Here is a 27,711-nt window from a genome sequence, read left to right as displayed (position 1 = left end):
TTCCCACTTTCTCTCCATATCCCTTGATCCCTTTAGTTCTAAGAACTATATCTAACTCTTGAATATATTTAATGATTTGGCCTCAACTGCTTTCTGTGGTAGAGAATTCCACAGGTTCACCACTCTCTGGGTGAAGAAGTCCCTCCTCATCTCAGTCCTAAATGGCTTATCCCTTATCCTTAGATTGTGTCCCCTGGTCCTGGACTCCCCCATCATCGGGAACATCCTTCCTGCATCTGGTCTGCCCAGTCCTGTTAGAAATTTGTAGGTACACAGACACGGACAATCTGAACTCGACATATGCTTAGGGAAAGCAGCTACCACCTTTGGCTGACTCATGAAACATGCATGGAAGAACAACAAGCTGGGCCTTAGTACCAAGATTTATGGTTTATGAGGCCTGTGTTTTTAGCACCTTTCTGAACTGCTGTGAAGCATGGATGACTTGCAGCCATCAAGAAAGGAAGCCCAACAATTTTCATCTTCGATGCCTGTGGCGCATTCTCGGCATCTCATGGAAGGACAAAATCACAAATGTGACAGTCCTCTCAAAGGCTCTCAAATCTCCCAAGTATGCTAACTCTCATCAAGGAGAGGTGACTTCGCTGGCTCGGGCACGTTTGCAGGATGGAAGACTGACGCATTCCCAAGGATATTCTGCATGGGGAGGTAGCTGGAGTCAGACACCCAAAGCTGTGCTTCAAGGATACTTGCACGCATGACATGAAGGCTATAAACATTGATTTTCACACATGGGAGACACTAATCAACAACAGAGAGAAATGGCGATATTAGCTGCGGGCTGGTGTGATGATCAGTGGCTACAGCAGGTTGACAGAAGGTACCAATGCCACAATGACACCTGATAACCACCTCATGTGCGGCACTTGTGGCAGAGCCTGCCTCTCAAAGATTGGTCTCTTCAGCCATCAGCAAAAGTGCACCATGTGAAACTATCCTATCGCCAGTGGATTTGCTGCATGTCCATCATCTCACATAGATGGAAGAATGCTGATGAGGAATAGCGCACCTGATTTGCATCTCAACCAGGGCAATATTCTGATGCTGCAAAGGAGCCCAAAACTAAGGGGAATAATGCAATTGGGGGATAGAATGAAGATTTATAATACAAAAGCTGCATACAGACTGTGATCTTTTGCAAACCACGAGTTTTCATGATGGCAATACTGGTTACATGCTGTTTGAAAATGACATGGTATTGGCACAAACGGGTGATACACACGACAAACTGCAGGGTACATTTTCACACCATTCTCATGCTACTATTGTTAGCTAGATAGGATTTATGCAATTTAAAATTCTGTGTGAAATGACTTGCAGAAGTTCTGTTATGGCGAATTATTTCATTAGCATAGTTGATTAAGCGACTAACGTCATAATATGAGGAATAATCTCTGATTACTACTCCTATAACTTTACATCAATGGTGTTTAAGGTTATATTAAGGGTTATTGAATTGATTACAAATGGTTCATTTCATATGTCTTCTTCCAATATCTGTTTAGCGATTTCATCAATCTATACAGTGAAACCTGTTACCTGAATCATCACCTTGGTTAATAGTGAAATTGAATTCCAATCTAATTTGGTAGCTTTAGTTTGGCAACATAAGGGTGAGAACGCTGTACTCCTATACTTTCTGCTGCTTCACCCAGGTTACAGGAACAAGTCCCAGTAGGTGTTATTGTGAAAGTCTAAACGTCTGAAAGTGCTCTGTCATTCTAGTGCGATCAAATGCATAATAAATGAAGAATAGCAGACAGATTTCCAGCATTTATGTTAATCTCAAACCATGCTGCTTACACTTCTGAAGTATCACTTCCCACCATACCTGGAATATTATCGATTCTTCACTTTATATTCACACTATTACACTATTCTTGCTAGTTATTAAGTGACACTGAGCAATGAAATTATCTGCTGTGTTTGTGGATGCACGGGGTGGATCTTGACTTTGCGCAATAGTGTAAAATGAGTGATCTAAGTTGGCAGCCTGTTTTACACCTTCCTGGTTTTTATTCCTATTGATATCAATCACACAAAGTCAAGATCTATCCCATAGAATATTTCAGCACAATAACAGGCCATTTCATCCATTAAGTCTACACTGGTGTTTTTCTCCACTTGAGCTGCCTAGTCTAATCCCATTCTCCTCTCGCTTCAAACCTTTTAATGTTCTGCTTTGTCAAGCGATTATCTAAATCACTTTTTTTGAACTCTTTTAACAATGATTTGTGGAAGACAGTTCCACATTCTAACTATCTTCTATGTAAATGTTTTCTAACCTTGTCTGTAATTATTTTTGGAATTACTTAGATTTATGCCCTCTTGTTAATGTCTTGTCAACCAATGAAAACAATCTATAACTATTTACCCTACTGTAGCCCATTGTAACTGGAGTATCTCTATCAAGCCATTCCTAAACCTTCTTACCATCAGTGGAAAAAGAGGACCTAACCTCTCAACTCAGTCTTCATAATTATAGCCCATCACCCCAGTAACATGCTAGGATATCTGCTACTACAACAATTTTGTGTGTAGGTATGGGATGCGTTCGGGGTGTTCAGGTAATCCTCAAATCTCTTGGACCATGCCCTTTTTCAAAAGAACATGCCTCCAATTAATTTGGTAGAACACAGAAATAACGGATGTTCTTCTAGAGCTAATCAGTTCCACAATTTGACCAGTGAAAACTGATTAGCTGTCTTGGGTTTCTAAATGTTCACTAGGATATTGCACTGAGTATTAGCAATGTTATTGATAGACTAGCGTCACATAACCAGCACTAGGTCTTTGTGCTTTAGAGTTTTGTCCAACAGGATAGTCTTTTGATTTTCTTTATTTGTATTGGTAGATCTATTAATTTTTCTATTTGAATCGTATTGTGAAATCCTTGATTGGAAATAGACCTTTTGGTCTGCCAGCTGTCATCCAAACATGCCTTGAAATAAATTTCCTGTCTCTGCCACTGACAACAAATAACAAATTTTATATGGCATCTTAACCATAGTACAACATCCCAGAGCACTTTATAGAGGCATAATCAAAAATAGGCACCTAGCAAAGGAGGAGATATTGGGAGGACGTTGGTCTAAGAGCTAGGCTTTAAGGAGGAGAGCGCGATGGAAAGATTTGGGGAAGAAATTCCCGACCATTGGTGCCTAGGCATCTTAAGGCACAGTCAGTGGTGGGGGGAGGGGAAAAGGGGCAGGCACAAGAGGTCAAAGGAGCATGGAACTGGGTGGGTGGTTTATAAGGCTGATAGAGGTTACAGCGTTAGGAAGAGGTGAGCAATGAAGGGATTTAAGCATGAGGAGAACTTTAAATTTCAGGTGCTGGGAGATAAGGATTCAATTGTACATCAGCAAAGACAGGAGGTCATGGATGAATGGGACTGGGTGTTAGATAAGATATGGGCAGTTTTGGTTAAGCTGTTTAAAGTTCGACTTCAGCTATGTTCAACATTGCCTCCTTGCCGTTTCATTGTATGCGTTCAGATACAAAACCAAGGATTTTGCTTTTTTATGACCTTATTTAATTTTATTGCTATCTTTAATGACATTTGTATCTGTACTCCATAAGTCCCTCTGTTCCTCTACTTAATTTAAAATCTTGCCGCTTAAGATATACTTCTTTCCTCAGTTATTTCCAAAATGTATTAACTTTTGGACATTGAACTGCATCAGCCATCTTGCTATGTTCCTCTCCAATCTTTCACAGTCAACAACAACTTGCATTTATACACTGCCTTTAACAATAAAAAAATTAGATGCTTCACAGAGGCATGAAGAAAAATCAGCACCTAGCCATAGAAAGAGGAGTTAGGAAGTTTGGTCAGAGAGGTTTTAAGGACGGTCTTAAAAGAGGAGAGGGAGATTGAGAGGTCAAGGGGGTTAGAGAAAGAATGCTTGTAGGCAAAGCTACAAATGGGATGAAGGGATGGCAGATGCACATGAGGCTGGAGTCAAAGCAGAGAAAGATTGAGGGAAGGGGATATTGTACTGTTGGAGAAGGTTCGAGTTATAGGGAGGGATGAGGCCATGGAAAAACTTAAATACAAGGATCCTTTCTGTGGAAAAAAGGGTGAAAAAAATACAGAAACAGGACCTACCTACCTCTCCATTAGGACTCTCACATGAGTGCCATGGCTCATTCACTCTTCACTGGACTTGCCACCATGACTACTGATCCTCCCAGCCCCAGAAACCTACATGCTGTGTTTCACCTCCTCAAGAATTTTAAAAAGCAACTATTACAAATGCTAGGAGTTTGAAACTAAAACAGTAAAAGCAAGAAACACTGAACAGATCAATCAACATTTGTGGAAAGAAGACAGTCGACAATTCAGATTCGTACCTTTACATAGAACTGAAAAAAATTTACTTTTTTTTTAAAAAGGGAAAGAAAACATATTGCTAGAATCAGAAAAAGGGGCGGGAAAGGAGGGAAAAGTACAAACAGACTAAAACAGCAAAAGAAGCATCAATGAAATGATGAAACAGATCTTGGTTAAGTAACAAAAGTGCTCTGCAAAGACTACATAGTATTATTTCAATCAGCCTAATTTGGTCTTGCCAGTAGTCACTTTAAATTTGGATTTTAATTTATTCTTCATAAAAATTGTACTATCTAATGAAAATTTCACTCTTAATTTCAAATAAGTTGTTATTCGGTGCAGTTGTTCACAGGATTTCTGTTGTAGATTTTGTTAAAATGAACATCAGTATTTATATGATTTTGGGTTTATCTTTTGCATGCATCTTTGTTCATTATAGTATTCTGTACATAATATGCTAAAGGGCGGCATGGTTACTGTTACGAGCTCACAGGACAACAGTCTTGCTTGTACTGTGTCTTTATTGAACTGCTTTGTGATGGCTGCCTGCAGTGAGTGCCTCATGGTAGAGGTCACATGATTAGGGCAAGCCAGGAGGCACCTTAGTACAGTATTGCATCTCTATACCAAGCAATTACCATCACTGATTGCTGTCTTGCTAATCTGGTAATAATGGTTCAGCACACATCGCAGGCTGGATTTTACAGACCCCCCCCCCCCCCCGACATTGGGGTTTTGTGGTGGGGGACACTGGGAGAGGGCCGCCACGCATCCCAAAGCTTAGAGGTCCCGGCCCGATATTGCCGGCAGCGGCGAGGAGACGTGACGGCCCCACTCCACCGCTCGGCAACAGGATCCCCAGTTGCAGATTCAAATAAATGTAAACAAATGCATTAATTATACTTATGTCCCCGCCTGAGTTCCTGCTCTGATCTTCAGCCCAGTGGTTGATCCCAGTCCGGGCAAGTGAGGTGGAACACTTGTGGGGAGGGGGGAGTGGGGAGTGAGCAGGAGGTAGGTTTCTCAATGCGGGAGTGGCGGGGAACGGGGACAAAGTAACATCATTGGTGTAGGGGATGGTGGGAAGGGTTTGAGGTTAAAGTTTATGCACTTTACGGGGGGGAAGGTCAGGTAGACAAGGTAAATGTTTTTGGGGAGGGGAGAGGGCAAGTAATTAATTTAATTGTTATTGGGGAGTGGGAGAGGAGCACAAGAAATGTCTTTATTTATTTTATGTCCTTGCGCTTGTTATGACCAGGTGAGAAAGGTGTCTAGGGGTCTTTCTCAGCCTTCACCTGGTCTTATTGTAACAGGGTTTAATTTTAAACACACTTTTTTTAGCTCCCCCTTGGTTCACCGCTTTCCAATTATAAGGCAAAGAAATGAGCACAAACAGGCCTTCTTAGGTTTAAAGAAGGAAAGTGAAATTTATTCAAACTTAAACTCTAATTCGGTTAATGCTTACGGATACACGCCACGCCCCACGCTAGCATGCATACACGATACGCACATGCAAATAGAGACAGAAAAGAGCAGAAGAAAAAGTAGAGAGGTTTGAGGCAATATCAGTAGAGTTTCTTGTTACTGTGCTTCGAGCTCACTGTAGTCCTTTTATAGGTGGTCTTGCCTTTCGTTGGGGCTCAGTATTCTTCTTAAACCTTGTTCACTGTAGGAGACTTTTCTCTCTTGGGGTTCATGTGTCTTCAATGGGTCTTATATTCCGTGAGAAAGAGATGGGAGCAGACAGGATCGAGGGGGCGGTTCACCCCAGCTATTTAAATGAGCAGCTGTGCTTAGGATCGCGGCAGCTCCAGCTCCAATCTATGCAGGCAGACTGCCATTCTTTTCGGCGGCAGGCTTATAAAATTCAGCCCAATGAGTGAGAGGTAATGTTACAACCCATGATAATCATATGCCTTGTCATCGTATTAGGTTGAACATACAATCAACTGTTATATTTGTTAACTATTGTGCCTGCAGTAGGCCTAGAGGCGACCAATGGATCCCAAAATATGCTCCTAATGCTTTGTATTGTGTGTGTGTCGTCTGATCTCACAATCATTAATCGATCAAACTTACTTTACTTTTATGTATTTCAGTGACTATTTCTACGAGCACATACTTCGATGGCTTACTGGTGACTGGTCTCTACACATCAACAAGCATTCAAGCCCCGCAAAGTGTCAGTGGTCCTGGCTCATTTGGTCTTGGTAAGTCTCACTGTCCCTTAAACTTCAATTATTTCTCTTTGAATGCCAAAAATAAATTTTAATTGAAATTTTCATAAATCAGGAAATTCAAAGAAATGGAACATACTGGAAAATGGTTTGCAATCTATAGCTGTACTTGCAATCTAACATCACAGTGATTCTTTCCCCAACACAATTACGCTCCACAGTATGAGAGAGTACTTGATTATTTCTTTTGCACAAGAGAGCACTGAGCTGTAGAAAAGAACAGGCTGCTTTACTGAAGTGCGACACGTGAGGCCATCATTACAACCTACTGCACAATGGTCTTTGCTGAAATCTTATTTTACTATTAGGGGATATTGAGCATATGACTCCATGTTCCTTGGAAGCAGACCAGCTCACACATAGAAGTGTATATCATAACTTAAAATAAATCAGTAATGTCACATTCTTCTCAGTGCTGACCAGTAGTTACAATACCAAAGATTGGGACTGTTAATTTGAAGGCGAAGTCTCATCTGTTATTCACACTCGGGGTTCTTCCTTACAGAATGGCACCAGACTCAGCTGTATACATATGAGAGAGAAAGCAGCACTTTGTTCTACCTCCTCAAGTGTCAACCACCAAAGACATTGACCATGTTTATTGAGCTACCCATAATCTGCATTGCCCCACTTTTCTGACTAGAAAGAATAACCTGGATGTGAAGCATGCTGATTTTATAAAAGCAAAATACTGCAGATGCTGGAAATCTGAAATAAAAACAAGAAATGCTGGAAATACTCAGCAGGTCCGGCAGCATCTGTGGAGAGAGAAGCAGAGTTAACGTTTCAGGTCAGTGACCCTTCTTCAGTTCTGAAACGTTAACTCTGCTTCTCTCTCCACAGATGCTGCCAGACCTGCCGAGTATTTCCAGCATTTCTTGTTTTTATGCCGATTTTATATGTTGTCTGTAGTTGCAAGCATCTATCTTAAATATTTTCACATTTATTTCATAAATATTTTTTATGCAAATTGCTTGTTAAATTGCCCATTCCTGTGGTAGAAGAATAGATATAAATGGAACATGACCTCCCATGGATGGAGTTATTGATCTTGGAAATGGCATGATAGAGATGGAGAACTTCCTACTGGGGCGGGGGTGGAGAGGGAGGGAGGATGAATTGGAGGGTGAATCACCCTGACCTGCTGTGGCTTGGTGCTTTTCTGTTAGAGATAGTATACAGTGTAGGGAGACTGCAGAAGGAAAAGTGGGAGGGAAAATTTTTTAAAAACCTTTCCTTTGGAAAGATAAAGCTATTCAAATTTGTGCATGATAGCAGAGTGGAATGTTGATTTTTCATTTTCATTGTCAAATAACGAGAGTGCAATATTTCCAAACTTTTGTTTTTGCTTTGTGAGTGTTTCGCTGCTTGTTTTAAAGGTATTTAATTCGGAATTCTTGCTTTTTCTCTGACATTGTGCTACCATTCCAAATAATGGCTGGAGAAATGAAATTTCTTCCTCACATTGCAGTGATGAAAGGTTCCCATAAGACACATGCTTACTGAAAGCCATTATATTATTCAAGAGGGCTGATTTGAAATTGTTTAAATCCTAACGTGGCATAATGTGTCGGGGGAGAAAGGAGGAAGGGTGACAATTCCATTCATGACATGATAATTAAATACATACGCCTTTAAAATAGGAAATTAGATCTTATGTTGATTACATTTTGGGGCCAACGAGAGGACAAGGTAAAAAGAAAAATTACTAAGAGAAAATACTGGCTGCCTGGAATTCCCATCTGAAAGCCAGTGATTGTTTATTTACAGTTCCTCATTTTCATAGTTACTATGTTTGAAAACACCTTGCTGCAGGGAGCATGACTCTCGTGCTGCGAACTTCATTCTCTCAGCTAGATATTTACTAGCCATGGGCTAGGGCAACTGAATGAATACATAAAGACAGATGGTCATGTAATTTCGGTGCAAGTAAGGGTAGTTGTTTCATTAAAAAAATTAGGTTTACAAACCATGCAAGTGTGACGCTTGAAACAATTTTGCATGTAGTCTCTGTATGTGGTACAACAGTGATGCAGGTTTCCTATTCCTGCACTACATGTAAGCATCATAATTACCGTGCTCCTTTAATCTGTGACCTATAAAAAAAATCCCAGCCGCTAACATATATACTCAACTTGCTTTTTTTAATTAATTATTGTCAGACTCTTCAGGAAAGGAAAGGTATGTATACATTCTATAAAATCAGCCCCATTTCATAGATGATTAAATTTGGTTGTGTGCATTAGTATTTCAGTAATTATATGCTAGCCGTATATCCCAACCAGTCTTCAGATGCGCTTGGGAACCACAATTCATTCCTGCACTAAAATTAATCATAGCTGACAACCCCCTTTTAATTAAGTGTGTACTTCAAAGATGTCTGTTTGGCTATCCAAGTACTGAACTGTGGTTGTTGATTCCAGAAAAGTCACAGGCTTGGCAACGTTTGTTTGCTTGTTGCTCACACTGCAGTGCAGAATGACAGATTTGCATGAATCTATTACTTTCATAAAAAGGAATGTAAAAAAGCCCAAGCATGTGGTAGGTTTAATCTCCCGAGAAGGTCCAGTGTTGATTAGCTGCAAAATGTCTGCGATTTGGTTTTATTATTTGTTTTTTTTAAATATGTGTCTACTAAGCATAGCAACATGTAACATCTGGACTGTATCAATATGCACCTCGTCTATTTGATTTCCTGAACTTCCCAAACCTTGGAAATGAAAACACACAAAAAGTGCATCAAGCTTGATCCTTCCATAATTTAATATATAATTTACTCTGCCAAACTCCCCCAGTTTAAGTTGCCGCCATTCTTTGAAATGACATTGTTGGTCAGTATAAAGAAAAGATGTTATAATGTTTTGATTGCTTACAACTGATGGAGTAAAAGAGGTGAATGGTATATTTCAACAACAATTTGCATTTATTTAGCACCTTTAACAACAGTAACTTATATTTATGTAGTGCTTTTGACATAATAAAACGTCCCAAGGCACTTGACAGGAGCATTATAAAACAAAATATGACACCCCGCCGATATTAGGTCAGATGACAAAAAGCTTGGTCAAAGAGGTAGGTTTTAAGGGGAATGTTAAAGGAGGAAAGTGATGTAGAGAGACAGAGAGGTGTAGGGAGGGTGTTCCAGAGCTTAGGGCCTAGGCAACTGAAGGCCACCAGTGGTGGAGCGATTAAAATCAGAGATACTCAAGAGGCCAGAATTAAAGGAACACAGATATCTCAAAGGGTTGTGGGGCTGCAGGAGATTACAGAGATAAGGAGGGGCGAGGCCATGGAATGATTTGAAAACAAGCGTGAGAATTTTAAAATCAAGATGTTGCTTGACTGGGAGCCAATGTAGATCAGCACCTGCGATAGTGATAGATGAATGGGACTTGATGCAAGTTAAGACATGGGCAGCAGAGTTTTGGATGACCTTAAGTTTACAGACAGTAGAATGTGGGAGACCGGCCAGGAGTGCGTTGGGATATTCAAGTCTAGAGGGTTTCAGCAGCAGATGAGCTGAGACAGGGGCGAAGACTGGGGATGTTATGGAGGTGGAAATAGGTGTTCTTAGCAATGGTGAAAATATGTGGTGGAAACTCATCTTGGGATCAAGTATGGCACCAAGGTTGCAAACAGACTGACTTAATCTAAACTGTTGCCAAGGAGAGGAATGGAGACAGTAGCTAGGGAATGGAGTTTAGAGTGAGGACTGAAAACAATGGCTTGAGTCTTCCCAATATTTAATAGGAGGAAATTTCTGCTTTTCCAGTACTGGATGTTGGATAAGCAGTCTGATAATTTAGCAACAGTGGAAGAGTCAAGCGAGGTGGTGGTGAGGTAGAACTGTGTCACCAGCGTACATGTGAAAACTAACTCTGCTTTCAGATATGTCACCGAGGGGCAGCACATAGATGAGAAATAGGAGGGGGCCCAGGTTAGATCCTTGGAGGACACCAGAGGTACTGGTGAGGGAGCAGGAAGAGAAGCCATTGCAAGTGATACTCTGGATACGACTGGATAGATATGAATGGAACCAGGTGAGAGCAGTCCCACCCAGCTGGACAACAGTGGAGAAGCATTGAAGGAGGATGATGTGGTCAACCGTGTCAAAGGCTGCAGACAGGTCTTGATGGTCAGTGGGGGGGGAAGGGCAGTAGTTCACCTTTGTCACAGTCACAGAGGAAGTCACTTGTGACTTTGTTAAGAGCTGTTTTGGTTCTGTGGCAGGGATGGAAACCTGATTGGAGGGATTCGAACATGGAGATCCAGGGAAGATGGGCACGGACTTGGGAGGCGACAACATGTTCAAGGACTTTGGAGAGGAAAAGGAGGTTGGAGATGGGACGGTAGTTTGCAAGGGTAGTGGTGTCAAGCATTTTTTGAGGAGATGGTTGATGATGGCAGATTTAAAGGAGAGAGGGCAACACCTGAAGAGAGAGAACCTTTAACAATATTGGCTAACATAGGGACCAGGAGGGGAAGTTGGGTGGTCAGCAGTTTAATGCAAATAAGGTTGAGGGAACAGGAGGTGGATCTCAGGGACAAGATAAGCTCGAGAGGGCATGAGGGGAGATAGGAGAGAAACTAGAGAATGATATAAGTTCAGGGTTAGGGCAGGGGGGAGCATAATAGGAAGTTTGGCTAGATAGGCTAGTGGAAGGGAGGGGTTCAGCAGGGGCAGCTGATTAGATGGTCTCAAACTTAGTGACAAAGAAGTCCATGAGCTCCTCGCGCATTGTTGGAGGTGAGGATGGCGGGTCAGGGGTTTAAGAAGGCATTTTGCAGTAGAGAAAAGAAGCCAGGGATTATCTTTGCATTCCAGGATGATTCTGGAATAGTGAGCAGTTTTAGCAGAAGAGAGCAGGACCCGATAGTGTCTTATGTGGTCCAGCCAGATCTGGCAGTGGATGACTAAATCAGTTGTCCACCATATTCTTTCAAGTCTGTGTCCCTTGGACTTAGGGAAATGGAGATGAGAGCCGTACTGAGGGAACCAACGACTTGCAGGTTGATAGGTAAATTGGCCATTATAAATTGCCCCTAGTATAGGTAGGTGGTAGGGGAATTGAGGGAAGGTGGGGATGTGAGAGGGTAATGGGATTAATGTAGGATTAGTATAAATGGGTGGTTGTTGGTCGGCACAGACACGGTGGGCCAAAGGGCCTGTTTCAGTGCTGTAGCTCTAAATAAATAAATAGTTTTATTGGGGACTAGACCATCAAAGGTGGAGTTGAGGGTACGGTTGAGCAAATCAGTAGCTGGAGAAATGTTGTGGCTAACAGAGGGCCAAAGGCTAGACAGTTGAAAGTGTAATTGAAGTGTTTTTTCTAGGGAAGGATATAGAATGAGGTAGGGTTGGGCCGTGGAAGAGGAATGTGGATGGAAAGTGATACAAGGGAGTGATCAGAGATGGCCTTACCTGTAATTGATACGATGGGACTAGCAAGACCGTGTGAGATGGCAAGTTCTGGGGGGGGGGCGGGGTGGGTGACTATGAATGTTGGTTGGGCAGTTTACATGCAGGGAGAGATTTAGGGAAGATAATGGGAAATAGGAAGTGAACTTAGAGGAGAGAGAACATGATGAGTTGAGATGGAGATTGAAATCACTGAGGATGAGAAGTCGTTTGGTACAGAAGCTGATGGACAAAAGCAGTGAAGATAGCTCGGTGATAAAAAAAATGTTGTACTTAGGAGGGCAGTAGAGAATGATGATTAATATAGAAAAACATCCCAAGGTGCGTCACAGAGGTATAATCTGACAAAATTTCAACTAGAATGAATTGCACCTCTAAGACTGTTAAAAAAAAATGTTCTTGTTCTTGATTGAATATTGGAGGCTATTTATTTTTGGCCAGAAGTGTACCAGAGAAGAGAAAACTTCTGAAGCCATTTGCAAAAGTTGCAAATTCAGAATTAAAAGAATGAGGAGCGGCCTGGGATATTGCAGAATAATGTCAGTAATTAAAGACTACAAGCCTGTGTGATGTACACAATTAGTTGTATTGTTTATAATACTGGTGCTACACATGCACTTTATTCCAGTGAGAACATTATCTTGTATATATAATGGTGATAAAGTAATCTCCATCTGTTCTATGCTGGAACTGAGGACAGAGAGCTGATTAAAGCCAGAAGCAACAACTAAATACAAGAACACGAATATTACAGGAATAATTATACTTTAAAGTCCTTAATTCGTGAAAGTCCAACTCAAATCATTACACATGGAACAACCCTAGCTTTTTTTAACTAGCAGAGTTTAAAATTGTAAGTTTGACTGAAATATACTGCTAACCCGCTTTACTTAAATCAGCTGTCAGTATTCACGACCAGTAAATAGAGCACTATATAATTACACTGACTAACAGTTACCAATGTCCAAGGACAAAACCTGGGGAGATGGTGCAGGGCATTAGAAATTACATTCTTAGAGGATGACATTCTTTCAGCATTAGTGGTCAGAATGTAAAAGATGTGTATTTAATTCAAATAATTACACACTGCACATCTTAAATGCACCATACATACATTGTAGAAATTAATGAAATGTAACAACTTGTAACCAGCACCACTGACGAAATTCAGAGGGGTAGATTTGAAAATTAGGGTTGAGCACAGCCATAACTGACAGAATAGACTATGGATGACTACAGATGATGTATGAACAGAATCTGGATACTACAGGTTGTTGGTTTTACCGTTGGTACACACCATCCATATTGTTTAAGTGATGTAATATTTCTGAAAATGTTTTATGCCTGTAGCCTTTGATAGTATTCTATATAATGAATTGGTTTGCTGCACTGGAGTTTTGATGCCAGTTCTCATTCAATTTTAAATCAGAAATTTAAAATAAGAGTTGAAAGTTTTTAAAACCTGAAATCCAGTTCTAAGAGTAATGGCACAGTTGATCTTACTTGCAGAGAAGTGTTCATCTATTTAACTGCATCGTTTAATCTGTTATTCCTTTGGGATTTTGGTTTATGCTGAATGTATTTGTGAAACAGATGATTTGAGGACACTCTGACAAATTGTTAAATGTTAATGTATGCACTTTAAAACAACACTTTGAAAACTATTGGAGAATTTTACACCAAAATATGTAAATAAAGCACTTTTCTCCTTCTTGAGAATTCTGCTTTTAAAAGGATTACTCACTGGCTCCACACATTCTCTGATTTAATTAAATATTTATTTCTAACAACTTACGTAGCAATAAAAATAATTTTTGCAGGTATCAGAGTCAAATATTTAAATTGACAGGATATTCACCACTTGAAGTTTTAATAATTGTGTTCTATTTAACTATCATATTGTTTTTAAGTTTTATTTTATCTTTCTGAAATATGAACACATTTTCAATGGCCTGGATTTTGCAATAGTTATGATGACAAAACTATCAGCGTTCGCCATCATTCATCCTCTGAAACTGACAGCAGCCTCTGGAGATTGGACATGCGCAATTAAACATGGAAATCTAGAGCTGCTGGCAGTGAATCAACGCTTCCCCACGGGATGCTCTGTTGAAGGCCTCCCAGACCGCAATCAATTATAAATCACTGACCTGACGAGAACTTGCCCTTCTACTTGGTCTTGTTGTAAAAACCCTTGGAAAAGTTATTCCTTGTTGAATGAGGAGTAACTGGATTTTTAACAGCGCACTAAGTTCATAATTACTGCTGAACAACCTCTCTGGCCTTGGAAAACTAATTTTCTACTGTGGAATGTCAAATCTCTCCATTATGATAAAAAAAATTGTTTGCTATTTCATTTTCTTCCATTTTTTATTCTTTCATGGGCTGTGGGATGTCACTGGCAAAGCCAGCATTTGTTGCCCATCCCTAACTGCCCTTGAACTGAGTGGCTTGTTAGGCCATTTCAGAGGGCAGTTAAGAGTCAACCATATTGCTGTGGATCTGGAGTCACGTGTAGACCAGACCAGGTAAGGACAGCAGATTTCCTTCCCTAAAGGACTTTAGTGAACCAGATGGGTTTTTACAATAATCGATGATGGTTTCATGGCACCATTACTGACTAGCTTTCAATTCCAGATTTTTATTAATTAATTGAATTTATTAATTAATTTAATACAAATTCCACCAGCTGCCATGGTGGGATTTGAACCTTGTCCCCAGGGGCATTAGCCTGAGCCTCTGGATTACTAGTCCAGTGACATTACCACTACGCCACCATCTCCCTTAATGTCATATGCATATTCCAATTGTTTATTTTGCTCTCTGTAAATTTAGTTAAAGGTGAAGGATAATCAGCGGTATTTATTTCCTAATTTGCTGTCTGTGAGAACACATCAATGTGATTGGCTGCTTGATAACATCAGTGGACGCCTGGAGATCCCCTTCACTTGGTGCTGGATTCAAACTGGTATTGAGAAAGGGGAAATCCACACCACAGAAATCACTAGATCTTTGTGGGCAGCTCTCTTTGTGGTCAGCAGCAAGCTCTGTCGCTTCACCGCTAACCGTGAAATCTGGTCCAATATTTTTTTGAATTAATGTTTTACCACTAATGGGTGGAATCTTTCGGACTTAGTCCCAGCCAGAACAGCAGGACCATTTGCGGGTTGGGAACCCAAATGTTAAGGGAGAAGGTTTGGCCGAGGCTCTTTCACTGAGCCATGGTATTAGCATCCTGCCTCTGGGTTCCCCGAACAATCAGGGAGGGCAGGTGGGATGACATGTCCATTCTGCCAAAGGAAGGATCTCTAATTAAAGGGACTGTAACATGAGTTGCAAGGGCTCACCTGCACTTGGATTTTTGAGGCTGCAGCAACCACAGGAGAGGAGACCTGGGAAGGCTGCTTGTCTGGTCTCTCACTCTTACCTGCTGCCGGATTTGAGGGCTGTAGTGAGGTGAGCTTTCACAAGGATGGGACGAAGAAGACAAGCAAGTGTAGGTGGAAGTGACCAAGGAAGTTAACAACAGATGTTTGACCCCTCCAGCCTGGAGGCAGTGCACCAAGAAGATCCTGGACCTCAGGAGGCCATGACAGGTGAGTGGCATAACACTTTCAGGTGCCAAGCCCCAAACTCTGACTTTCACAGAATTCTCCTGCACAGCACTCTTCAGGACAACATACCTTGCAGCTCAACTCGTTCCTTTCTCTCCAGACGTCCCACATCCACCAACGCTCACACTCATTCTATTGCCCTCTTGCACCCATGCCTCACAGCCACTCTGCAGAAAATTTGTCCTTCCCTCCTCTCTGCACAAGCCATTACGAACACTATCACCTCTCTGCTTGCTCTCCTTGCAGGAGAAGAGAGCACACAACTCAGCCAGAGGCAAAGATCTGGGGTGGGTGGGTGGCCCTCCAGTGACAGGCATATTAATGGCTACTGGCAATGCATGCCCACCTCCTCTACAGGGAAAGAAATCTGGTTCCAGGAGACTACAGATGTCACCATGTCACCAGCAACTTGCCGTGAAAACATGAGCCTCCTGAGGCAATGGTGCTCAGACATGTCAGGAGAGCTAATCCTCTGCCTGCAGACACTGTGTTGGGGGTCTTGCCTCCTTTGAGCTGGAGCTCTGTGTCCATCCCCTCTGCCTGTCGAAGGATATGCGGCTGGTGCTGCTGCTGGTGTTGCTGCTGCTGGTGCTGGTGCTGTTGGCGGTGGTGTTGTTGGCGGTGGTGTTATTTCTGCTCTTACCCCTGATCAGAGGTATAAGCTTCTCCCATGTCATTGGTGAAGGCCGGCAGCAGAGACGTGCAGCTGAAGGTAAGTGAAGTGTTAGACAGGTGAAGTGACTTCCAAGAAGTTGGCAATCGCCTGTCAAAGCAGTGATGGCACGGTCTGAGAGAAGAAATGCTTTGGACAGTAGTCTCTCAATGGCCATGGCTGGAGTTCTTCAGATTCACAGATCAAAGCTTTCCCAGCTTGTCAGTTTTACTGAAGAAGTTCTTCTTGCTATGCACTCGCCTCGATGACGCTGGCGAGTTGCTGACAGATCGGGAAACAAGTATCTTGGCCAGGAAATCTAGAATTGTGGGTTAAACAGTACTAATTGTCCTTTTAAGTATCTTCATTCTTTGTCTTCTCTTCTTCCTCTTCTTTGGCCTCCTTGTCTTGAGAGACAATGGGTAAGCGCCTGGAGGTGGTCAGTGGTTTGTGGAGCAGTGCCTGGAGTGGCTATAAAGGCCAATTCTGAGTGACAGACTCTTCCACAGGTACTGCAGATAAAATTGGTTGTCGCGGCTGTTACACAGTTGGCTCTCTCCTTGCGCTTCTGTCTTTTTTCCTGCCAACAGCTAAGTCTCTTCGACTCGCCACTCTTTAACCCCGCCTTTACGGCTGCCCGCCAGCTCTGGCGATCACTGGCAACTGACTCCCACGACTTCTGATCAATGTCACAGGACTTCATGTTGCGTTTGCAGGCATCTTTAAAGCAGAGACATGGGCGGCCGGTGGGTCTGATACCAGTGACAGGTTCGCTGTACAAAGTGTCCTTGAGGATCCTGCCATCTTACATGCGGCTCACATGGCCAAGCCATCACAAGCGCCGCTGGCTCAGTAGGGTGTATATGCTGGGGATGTTGGCCGCCTTGAGGACTTCTGCGTTGGAGATACGGTCCTGCCACCTGATGCCAAGGATTCTCCGGAGGCAGTGAAGATGGAATGAATTGAGACGTCACTCTTGGCTGACATACATTGTCCAGGCCTTGCTGCAGTGGAGCAAGGTACTGAGGACACAGGCTTGATACACACGGACATTTGTGTTCCGTGTCAGCGCGCCATTTACCCACACTCACTTGGCCATTCTGGACATAGCAGCGGACGCCTTTCCCATGCGCTTGTTGATTTCTGCATCGAGTGACAGGTCTCTAGTGATAGTTGAGCCTAGGTAGGTGAACTCTTGAACCACTTCCAGAGCGTGTTCGCCGATATTGATGGGTGGAGCATTTCTGACATCCTGTCCCATGATGTTTGTTTTCTTGAGGCTGATGGTTAGGCCAAATTCGTTGCAGGCAGCCGCAATCCTGTCGATGAGTCTCTGCAGACACTCTTCTGTGTGGGATGTTAATGCAGCATCGTCAGCAAAGAGGAGTTCCCTGATGAGGACCTTCCGTACTTTGGTCTTCGCTCTTAGATGGGCAAGGTTCAACAACCTGCCATCTGATCTTGTGTGGAGGAAAATTCCTTCTTCTGAAAACTTGAACGCATGTGAGAGCAGCAGGGAGCAGGAAATCCCAAACAGTGTAGGTTTGAGAACACAGCCCTGTTTCACGCCACTCAGGATAGGAAAGGAGTCTGATGAGGCACCACTATGCTGAATTGTGCCTTTCATATTGTTCGTGGAATGAGGTGATGATACTTAGTAGCTTTGGTGGACATCCGATCTTTGCTAGTAGTCGGAAGAGACCACGTCTGCTGATGAGGTCAAAGGCTTTGGTGAGATCAATGAAAACAACGTAGAGGGGCATCTGTTGTTCACAACATTTCTCCTGTAGCTGGCGAAGGGAGAACAGCATGTCAATGGTGGATCTCTCTGCTCGAAAGCCACACTGTGCCACAGGGTAGACATGCTCAGCCAGCTTCTGAAGCCTGTTTAAAATGACTCGAGCGAAGACTTTCCGCACTATGCTGAGCCTCAGTCGTCCTTCTGCCGTCACTGCTAGGAGCCGGGAAAGAAGCTCCACCGTGAGCTGGATGGCGACCACGAGCGCAGCGTCATCCTGCAGGACACTGATATCGAAGAGGCCGTGCAGGCTGTGGGCTGGCCCGCGCGCCAGGGTCACGATCCCCACAGGACGCCTCGCCCATTCCCTTCCTACACCACCTTCCCCCCAGCACCCCCTTCCCCCACCCCCTCCTCCCTTGCACCCCTTCCCCCTCCCCCCTGCACCCACTTTCCCCCTTGCACCCCCTTCCCCCACCCCCTCCCCCCTCGCACCCCCGTCCCAGCTCACCCCCCACACCCCCTTCCCCCCTGCACCCCCTTCCCCCACCCCCTCGCACCCCCTTCCCAGCTCACCCCCCGCACCCCTTTCCCCCGCACCCCCTTCCCCCCCACACCCCCTTCCCCCCACCCCCTCCCACCCCGCACCCCCTTCCCAGCTCCCCCCTCGCAGCTCACCCCCCTCGGACCCACTTCCCCTCACCCCCTCGCATCCCTTTCCCAGCTCCCCCCTTGCACCCCCTTCCCCTGCAACCCTCCCCCTTGCACCATCTTCCCCTCAAACCCGCTTACCCTGCACCCCCTCCCCCCTACCTCCCCCCGGCATCCCCCACGCCTACATCCCCCCCGCACCCCATTCCCTCCCTTCCCTCTCCCTCCATGAAATCACACAGCTTACTTGTTAGTGCCGCTGCTCAGGGATAGGAGCTAACAACCCCACTGCCTTGTGGGCATCTCGGGAGAGACCAAGGCTAAGGGAGTAAACCCTACCAGAAAATCCGGAACAGAACTCCGAAGGCGGTCATGTGTCACCTTTGGTATGTTTCTGTCAGTTCCTGCAGCCATACCGGTGCCAAACATCGTGCTCTGCACTCCTTTGGACCCCACTAGGAAGGCCGAGAGGAGAGTTTTGATGCTTGGGCAACTCACAACCTCCATACATCCGCCCTAGTGTGTGCCATGGAGAGGTCACTCCATAGTCGCCTCACAGCGACGAAAATAACACGGAAGGCAGCACTTACGGGTTATAAGTCCAGCTCAATTGGCATCAAGATTGGGCGCCATGGGTTGCCTTTGTCGGTGGGAGAGGTCATCGCATCTCACTGGACAGCCTCAAACCGGGCAGCCCCCAGTCAGTAAGGTTCTGTCCCGCCACAGTCCACCTGCTTCAATGGGTGCTTGGAGCTCAGGGTCATTGCCCGACAAATGGACTGTAACACTGCACCAAACAGCACAACAAAAAAAGGAAAGAAGGTACCAGCCCTTCGTTTTGCAAGTTGGAACGTCAGAACTATGTGTCCTGGACTGTCGGAAGACCTTATACAAATCAACGATTCTCGGAAGACCGCCATCATTAACAACGAGCTCAGTAGACTCAATGTAGACATTGCAGCACTTCAGGAGACACGCCTCCCTGCGAGCTGATCTCTAAGAGAGCAAGACTACACCTTCTTCTGGCAAGGTAGGGATCCTGAAGAACCAAAACAGCATGGAATGGGCTTCACCATCAGAAACTCCTTGCTCAGCATGATAGAGCCACCTTCAAATGGCTCAGAACACATACTGTCCATCCGACTGCTCATTGCCTCTGGTCCAGTAGACCTACTCAGCATCTATGCTCCAACACTCTGCTCCCCACCTGAAGTTAAAGACCAGTTCTACGAGGAACTCCATAATAGCATTAGTAGCATTCCTAATACCGAACATTTGTTCCTGCTGGGGGACCTTAACGCCAGGGTTGGGGCCGACCATAACTCATGGCCCTCCTGCCTTGGGCGCTATGGCATTGGAAGGATGAATGAGAATGGACAGAGACTGCTGGAGTTGTGTACCTATCACAACCTCTGCATCAACAACTTTCATACTAATCCCTGTCACCAGGTTTCATGGAGGCACCCAAGATCACGTCGTTGGCACCAGCTGGACCTCACCATCACAAGGCGAGCCTCTATAAACAGCGACCAAATCACACGCAGCTTCCACAGTACGGACTGCGACACCAACCACTCCCTGGTGTGCAGCAAAGTTAGACTCAAACCAAAGAAGCTACATCACTCCAAGCAGAAGGGCTGCCCGCGCATCAATACTAACAGAATTTCTTATCCACAGCTGTTACATAAGTTTCTAAATTCACTTGAAAAAGCCCTTCAGAACACTTCTACAGGGGATGCAGAGACCAAGTGGGCCCACATCAGAGACGCCATCTATGACTCAGCAATGAACACCCAAGGCAAGCGTGAGAAGCAGTATCTTCATTAGTTTCCTGACAAATCCAAGGGGGTTCCCCATTAGCCTTCACTCCTGCTCTGGTGAAACCCAGAAGAGGGCGGATGATGTCAGAATCCGGACCCGACATCACTTTTAGGGTATTTAATTCCCCTCACGCACGCACCCAAACCCACCTCCACTTGCCTGGGAATAAATACCCCCTCCACAATGTTTTGGACTTGAGCCAAGGCTTTGTGGCAGGAATCTGGTCTACATTTGTTTTGTGTGTGCAAAAGATCTGTAGCATTAGCACATTCTTCAAAAGTTTTACACAAAAATAGTGAAACCGTACTGATTCATGTTATACACTATTGCAGAAATGAAATTGGTAACTCACTCTCAAAACCAGTCATTTGAGGTAAATTTGTCCTTTCTGGACTTTAATTGTAACGCTACATTTAAATAATATTTCCCAACCATATTAGATGTTTCTGTACAATCTCGGTTTCCTCAGTTTTGCTTTGAAACATTTTTAGATAGTGGTGGTGATAATGTGGTGAAGATGGTGTGGGGGGAGGTGTATCTGAAATTCATGATTCCCACAAGAGATTCATGCCTGAAACCAAACAGATGGTTATCTTTCAAGGCCTAGCTCTCTACGTCCTCATTATAACAGTTGGTGTGTTTTTAATAGGCCCTTCTCTGCCTTGTAGTCTGTATCAAATACCCTTTGAACCAATGCATTATTTTGCAAGTCACAACCAGCATGTATATTTAAAAAGGAATGATCATGTAGAATTCACCCTGATAATGCATGAATCATGCGCTGTTAATTAGTACACTTTAAACTGCTGCTGCTTTTAGGAACAATGTGCGACAGAGATCTGCTTGAAGGTTCTGATAGTTTATGGTCTTTGGGGTTCAGTGGAAGTAATTGAACTTAAAACATAACCAGTTATTACAGGTAAAGATATGTAACACATCAAAATATTCAGATTTTTCTCAATATCTCCTTGAATTTTGTTGACTCAAGATAATTTAACATTAGTGTTTTGACTGGCAAATATATCAGTTAACATGGGATTTATACTTTATGTTCACTTCAGATTACTAATAATAAACACTCGGAGCAAATGAAATTATTATGAGTGGCTAGTAATACTTACCCGTTTTCTCCTCTCTCCTGAGGGGTTGGTTGATCCTGTACATTTCTGCAGGTGCCCTCCAGTCTCTTGCCCTAGTGGGGCAACTAATGTTTTTAACTAATGTTGCGTGCCGTTCCTTTGATGGTAAGAAACTTGTTTTATTTCGTTCTATAATCGACAGCAGATCATATTTTCCAGATATGCATTGTAAATGCCTGTTTTCTTTTTAATTGCTTGTAGGTATAAAGTATTTCTGAGTTTCTCTGAGAATTTTTATATTACAGGATTTAACAGAAGTGTTGGTTTTGACACTTTAGAAGTTAAAAGTAGGGGTTTGAAACAGGGTAACAGTTCTTCTGAAATGTGTTGCTTATTCCAAATGGAGGCACTTTTTACATTAATGTAGTGCTGCTGACTTCCGATGTGTAGATCCCCCGCAGTCATTGGCAATCCATGAAATGGAAGCTTGCTCCCTTCAGTTGATGGTAACTGAAATCGACTTTTTGTTGGGCCTCCCTATCTGTAGCCAGCACTTCAACTTTTGCCTTGCCTTCTGAACACACTAAACCAGTTCAGTGCATTAACATGGTTGCATCATGTTGTAAAGTTGTATCAGTATGCATTATTTACTGCTTACACCTCGAGTCATGGGCCCGAATTTCACGCTGGGCGGACGGGAGCCGGACTTCGATGTAAATGTCGCTGCCGATCTCGCTCTCACCCAGCCTGGGGATCCGTCCCATATTTTACGGATCCCCAAGCTTTAATTGACCCGAGGCGGGACTTCCACCCACTTGAGGGAGGTGGTCCCGCCTCAGTGAGCTGCTGGCTAATCAGCAGGCTGGCAGCTCTTAGTCTCAGCATCGCCACCGGGAGCGGTGGCCACTGCTGAGACTGCAGCCCAGCCGACCAAGGAGGATGCAATGGAACCGGGACAGAAGGTAAGTTCGGGCTGCCTCACCAGGGAAATCGGTCGTGCCCTGGTGAGGCTGGGGTGGTCGTTTGGGGGGCGGTGGGGGGGGAGGCATCCTGGTTCCTGGGGTTGGGTGGGAGGTGTGGGCGGCCCTCAATCGGGCACTCTGTGCCCAATTGCCGGCCACCCCCCCACACCCCGGGCTGCGGAAAGGCCGGCAGCTGTAGCTGGACGGCCTTTCACGTCCCCGGCACACCCGCTTGCCACGGATAAAATACCCGTGGAGGTAGGTGAGGGCCCTTAAGTGGCTATTAAGTGGCCACTTAAGGGTCTTGATTGGGCCATCTCTCACCCCCCGCCCTCCCCCCCCCCCCACCCCTGACCCCGCCGACCAACGTAAAGTTGGTTGGAGGCGGAATTGGGGCGGTGAGGCCTCCCGAAGCCTGCCGCTCAATTTTACGCTGCCCCCACGCCACCATTAGACACGCTGGGGCGGCGTAAAATTCCAACCATAGAGTCATAACAGTACAGAAAGAGGCCATTTTGACCCATCAAATCCATTATTGGCTCTCTGCAGAGCAATCCAATCAGTTCCATTCCCCAACTCTATCCCCATAGCCCTGTAAGTTTATTTCCCTCAATTGCCAATCCAATATCCTTTTGAAATCATTCATCGTCTTCGTTTCCACCACCCTCTGAGGAAGCGAGTTCCAAGTCATTACCACGCGCTCTGTAAAATAGTTCTTCCTCACATTCCCCCTTGTATCTTGCCCAAAACCTTACTTCTGTGTCCCCTAATCCTTGTACAATCAGCTCATGGGAATAGCTTTTCTTTGTCTACCCTATCTAAACCTGTCAGAATCTTGTACACCTCTATCAAATTTCCCCTCAATCTTCTTTGCTTCAAGGAGAACAACCCCAGCTTCTCCAATCTTATGTTATGGCTAAACCCCTCCTCCCTGGAACCATTCTGGTAAATCTCCGCCTGAGGTTTTTTTTAAAATGGGGGAGGAATGTAGTATCTTATGCCTCCAGTCTTCTGTAGTCCTCTAGTATTTGCTGATTTTTGTACTATATATTTTGTATTACTAAAATTAAAGATATTTGCTACTTTAATCTATAAAACTTTCATTTGTGTGATATACATTTCTAAGAAGGGTACTGAGACAGTACACCTAAATAACAGATGTAGCTTCCTGACTGAGTAGTTCTAACTGAGGTATCATCCTTAGCTCAGTGGTAGCGCTCTCACCTTTGAGTCAGGCGGAGGTGGGTTCAAGCCCCCATTCCAGATACTTGAGCACATGACCTAGGTTGACACTTCAGTGCAGTGCTGGGATGAAATGTTAAGCCAAGGCCTCATCTGCCTCTTCAGGTGAATGTAATACAAAGATTCAATGGTAATACTTGAGGAAGAGCAAAGATGTTATTTGTGTCTTGGCCAAAATTCTTCCCTCAAACAACATAACACTTAAAAAAAAAAATGATTGGCTGTCTAGTTAATTGTGATTTGTGAAATCTTGCTGTGGGCAAATTGGCTGTTGTGCTTGCCTATATAAATATAAGTTGTTGCTGTTGCTTCAAAGTTGCTTCATTTGTGAAGCACTTTGGGACGTCTTTCTTTTCTTTTTTTTTCTAAGTCCACGTACCAGAATCGAGTTTGTAGGTAGGTTTCTCCTAGAGATTAATTTTGTCAATGTCAGGAAGCAGGTGTCATGCACAGAAGAATCTGTGTTGAAATGAACAATTAATTGGAGGAATTATGAAAATAAAAAATAAACTGTTAAATTAAACAACAAGAACAAAGACATTTGTACAAAGTCAAAATGAAGTAGCGGTCTCCTGACCCCTCCTGTACTGGAAATCGACAAACCTGTCTGCAAAGACGAAACTCATTAACTGCATCAGAATAGCTCTGGGGAGAAATCACTGAAATTGAAAGGAGCACCATTGTATATTGATGACTCCTATCTACATGAACAAACTAACAAAGTGTTCTGGAGACAAGCTGACTCACCGCCCAAAACAAAATGAATAGGTGTGGAGTAGCACCATTCACGGTTCCCATTCAAACATCAACAGATATCCATGGTGTCCATATCCTGGTCCATTGTATGCTCACACCAGGGGAGAGGGCCATGTGTCATCTAACAGAAAATCAAAGGTGATGGAGTTTTACCTTAAAAGGTAGCCCTCTGGAGAGAGAGGGGAGATCAAGAAAAAAACAACAAAAGCCAGTCCAGCTAAAGGCTGTGAGATGAGACCAGCACAAGGGAGAAGCCCTGCTGCTAATTTTACACTTCAACTTGCTGCAGGAGAGAACTGAATGTGACCACCACCTCCAGTCTGAAGTTTTAACCACCAGAAATCTTCAACACCTCAACAAGTTCACAACTACAAACACCCAGGCCTGCACCTTTGAAAAGACTTTTCCTCCTCAGAAGATACAGCAGGGTTTCTGTGAACTACGAACTCTTACCTCCAAAGAAAAGAACAAAGAAAATTACAGCACAGGAACAGGCCCTTCGGCCCTCCAAGCCTGCGCCGATCCAGATCCTCTATCTAAACCTGTTGCCTATTTTCTAAGGGTCTATATCTCTTTGCTTCCTGCCCATTCATGGATCTGTCTAGATACATCTTAAAAGACGCTATTGTGCCCACGTCTACCACCTCCACTGGCAATGCATTCCAGGCACCCACCACCCTCTGCGTAAAGAACTTTCCACACATATCCCCCCTAAACTTTTCCCCTCTCACTTTGAACTCGTGACCCCTAGTAATTGAATCCCCCACTCTGGGAAAAAGCTTCTTGCTATCCACTCTGTCTATACCTCTCATGATTTTGTACACCTCAATCAGGTCCCCCCTCAACCTCGGTCTTTCTAATGAAAATAATCCTAATCTACTCAACCTCTCTTCATAGCTAGCGCCCTCCATACCAGGCAACATCCTGGTGAACCTCCTCTGCACCCTCTCCAAAGCATTGCGTTGATGTTCACTAGAACATTGCAGCAAGCCCAGGACAAAGATGTGAGCATGAGAGCAGGGGGGCGTGCCGAAGCGGCAAGCAACTGGAAGCCCAGGGTCCTGCCCGCGGACCGAGCGGAGCCGCTCCGCAAAGCGGCCACCCAGTTCGCGCCCGGTCTCCCCAATGCAGAGGAGACCACACCGTGAGCAGCGAACACAGTACACTACATTGAAAGAAGCACAAGCAAATCGCTGCTTCACCTGAAAGGAGTGCCCTTTGAACTTTAATTGCATCCCACCCTTTCTCTCTCTATCTCTCTATTCTTGTGTATGCAGGTGTGTGTGAATGCATGAGTGTTGTGAAATTTGGGTTTTTGCAGTTTAAATACGTTGCTTTTTTAAACCTGTGAGGAAACCTGTCATTTGTCTGTTTATTTGACCCTAAAACACTCAGGGACTAACACCATTTTTAACAAAACACGATTGCAATCAGTTGGGAAGTGAGGAGTGGAAGTTACCCACACTGCTTACCACCTGCCCGTAACACAAAGAAGACTTCAAGTACACCTGATCTCAGTTAAGGGACAGCATAAATGGCTCTTTTGAACATGTCAGCCATGGAGAGCTTCCCAAATTCTGATTAAGGATAGATTTAATGTAGGACCAAGTTAACTTTAATAGGAGGAAAATGAAAATGAAATTCTGCAAAATGTTTGAAGTTTAACAAAGAATGAGAATACCATGGGATTAATGGAATGTTTCACAATATTATTAATATAACAGTAGTAACTTGTTTTTAGTATAGTTTGGCTTTGCAACTTCTCATCTGAGGAGGTGGGGTGGGGGGCAAATAAAATGGCAAAGGATGCCATTCCTGATGCTGTCTGGATCCCCTGCCATTTTGTCCATGGTGGGGAAGGCCGAGGATGGCCTTCCCGTCGTAGGCCAATTGAGGCCATTAAGTGGCCAATTAATGGCCACTTAAGGGCCTCTTCCCACTTCCACTCCAATTTGTGGAGGATGGTGTGGCCTGCCGACACCCAAGTGAGTTCTGGCGGCCTCCCAGCGGGCTCGGGCAAGGTCCCTCCTTTGCGACAATCCATGGCCCCTGGAGGGCACCCTCGGCAAGACTTCCCCCCCCACCCCTCAACCCTCACCTGCCACCCCCCACCCTGTGATCAGGGCCTGCCTGATTAGTCCCAGCGATCCCGACCCTACTCACCTGCCCAGGGTCTCCAAAGTCTTCTCCTCTGCAGGCCTCTTCCAGTACCGGCAGTGGCCACCACTCACAGTGGCGCTGCTGGTACTGCAGAGCTGCCAGCTCTCTGATTGGCTGGCAGCTCTGGAGGTGGGAACTCGTCCCTTAAAGGGACACATCCTCAATGGTGGGCAGTTAATTGGCTGCCCACCGTTAAGTTACAACAGGAGTCCGACAGAGGCCAAGGCAGGTTCTCCCCCCACCTTCCGGCCCGCCACCAGGAATCCATCCCAAAATGTTTAATTTCAGTTTCTTAGTTATTTGCTTAAAGAAAAAAATTAAATTCGACCCAAAGGTAATACAGGATTGAATTATCAGCTTCTCAGTTGATAAAAATTGTAGGCCACATCTGAAGAATATGCTACTATGGAATCAATGTGTATTGGCAATAAGTTAGTCATCTCCAATTATTGCTCTTTTTCAATCTTGCAAAAAGACATTCTTCCGCATTCACTCAATTTCCACATACAAATAGAATCTTGGTGTAATACTACAGACTCACACCACTCAATGCATTCAGAAAGTTTGGACAAAACTGTGCTAAAAGAGCTTATCATTGTTCATTAACATTAAGAACATAGGACTTAGGAGCAGGAGTTGGCCATTCGGCCCCTCGAGCCTGCTCCACCATTCGATAAGATCATGGCTGATCTGGTTGTGGTCTCAACTCCACTTTCCTGTCTACCCCCCATAACGCTTGTCTACCTTGTCTATCAAAAATCTGTCTAATTCAGCCTTGAATAAATTCAATGACCCAGCGTCCATTTTCTGAGGAAAAGAATTCCATAGACTAATGACCCTCTGAGAGAAAAAAATTTCTCCTTATTACCTCTTATTCTTAAACTGTGTCCCCTAGTTCTAGTCTCCCCCACAAGAGGAAGCATCTTCCCGGTCTCCACTCTATCAAGTCCCCTCAGAATCTTATATGTTCTATAAGATCACCTCTCATTCTTCTAAACTCCAACGCGTATAGACCCAATCTGT

The 27,711-nt window shown here is 44.2% G+C and overlaps 1 protein-coding gene across 2 annotated transcripts in view; it reads left to right on the top strand.

Moving 5' to 3' along the window:
• reln (reelin) overlaps positions 1–27,711 on the top strand; it is a 399,693-nt gene that overhangs the window by 40,939 nt on the left and 331,043 nt on the right. For both annotated transcript variants that reach the window (XM_068059265.1, XM_068059264.1), the window contains exon 2: positions 6,457–6,567. In XM_068059265.1, coding sequence (XP_067915366.1) covers positions 6,457–6,567 — 111 coding nt within the window. The remainder of the gene's footprint in view (positions 1–6,456; positions 6,568–27,711) is intronic.

The sequence above is a fragment of the Heterodontus francisci genome, chromosome 27, assembly GCF_036365525.1.
Source record: "Heterodontus francisci isolate sHetFra1 chromosome 27, sHetFra1.hap1, whole genome shotgun sequence".
Classification (NCBI taxonomy): Eukaryota; Metazoa; Chordata; class Chondrichthyes; order Heterodontiformes; family Heterodontidae; genus Heterodontus; species Heterodontus francisci.
The sequence above is the reverse complement of the archived record's forward strand: the minus strand, read 5'-3'. Positions and strand labels throughout refer to the sequence as shown.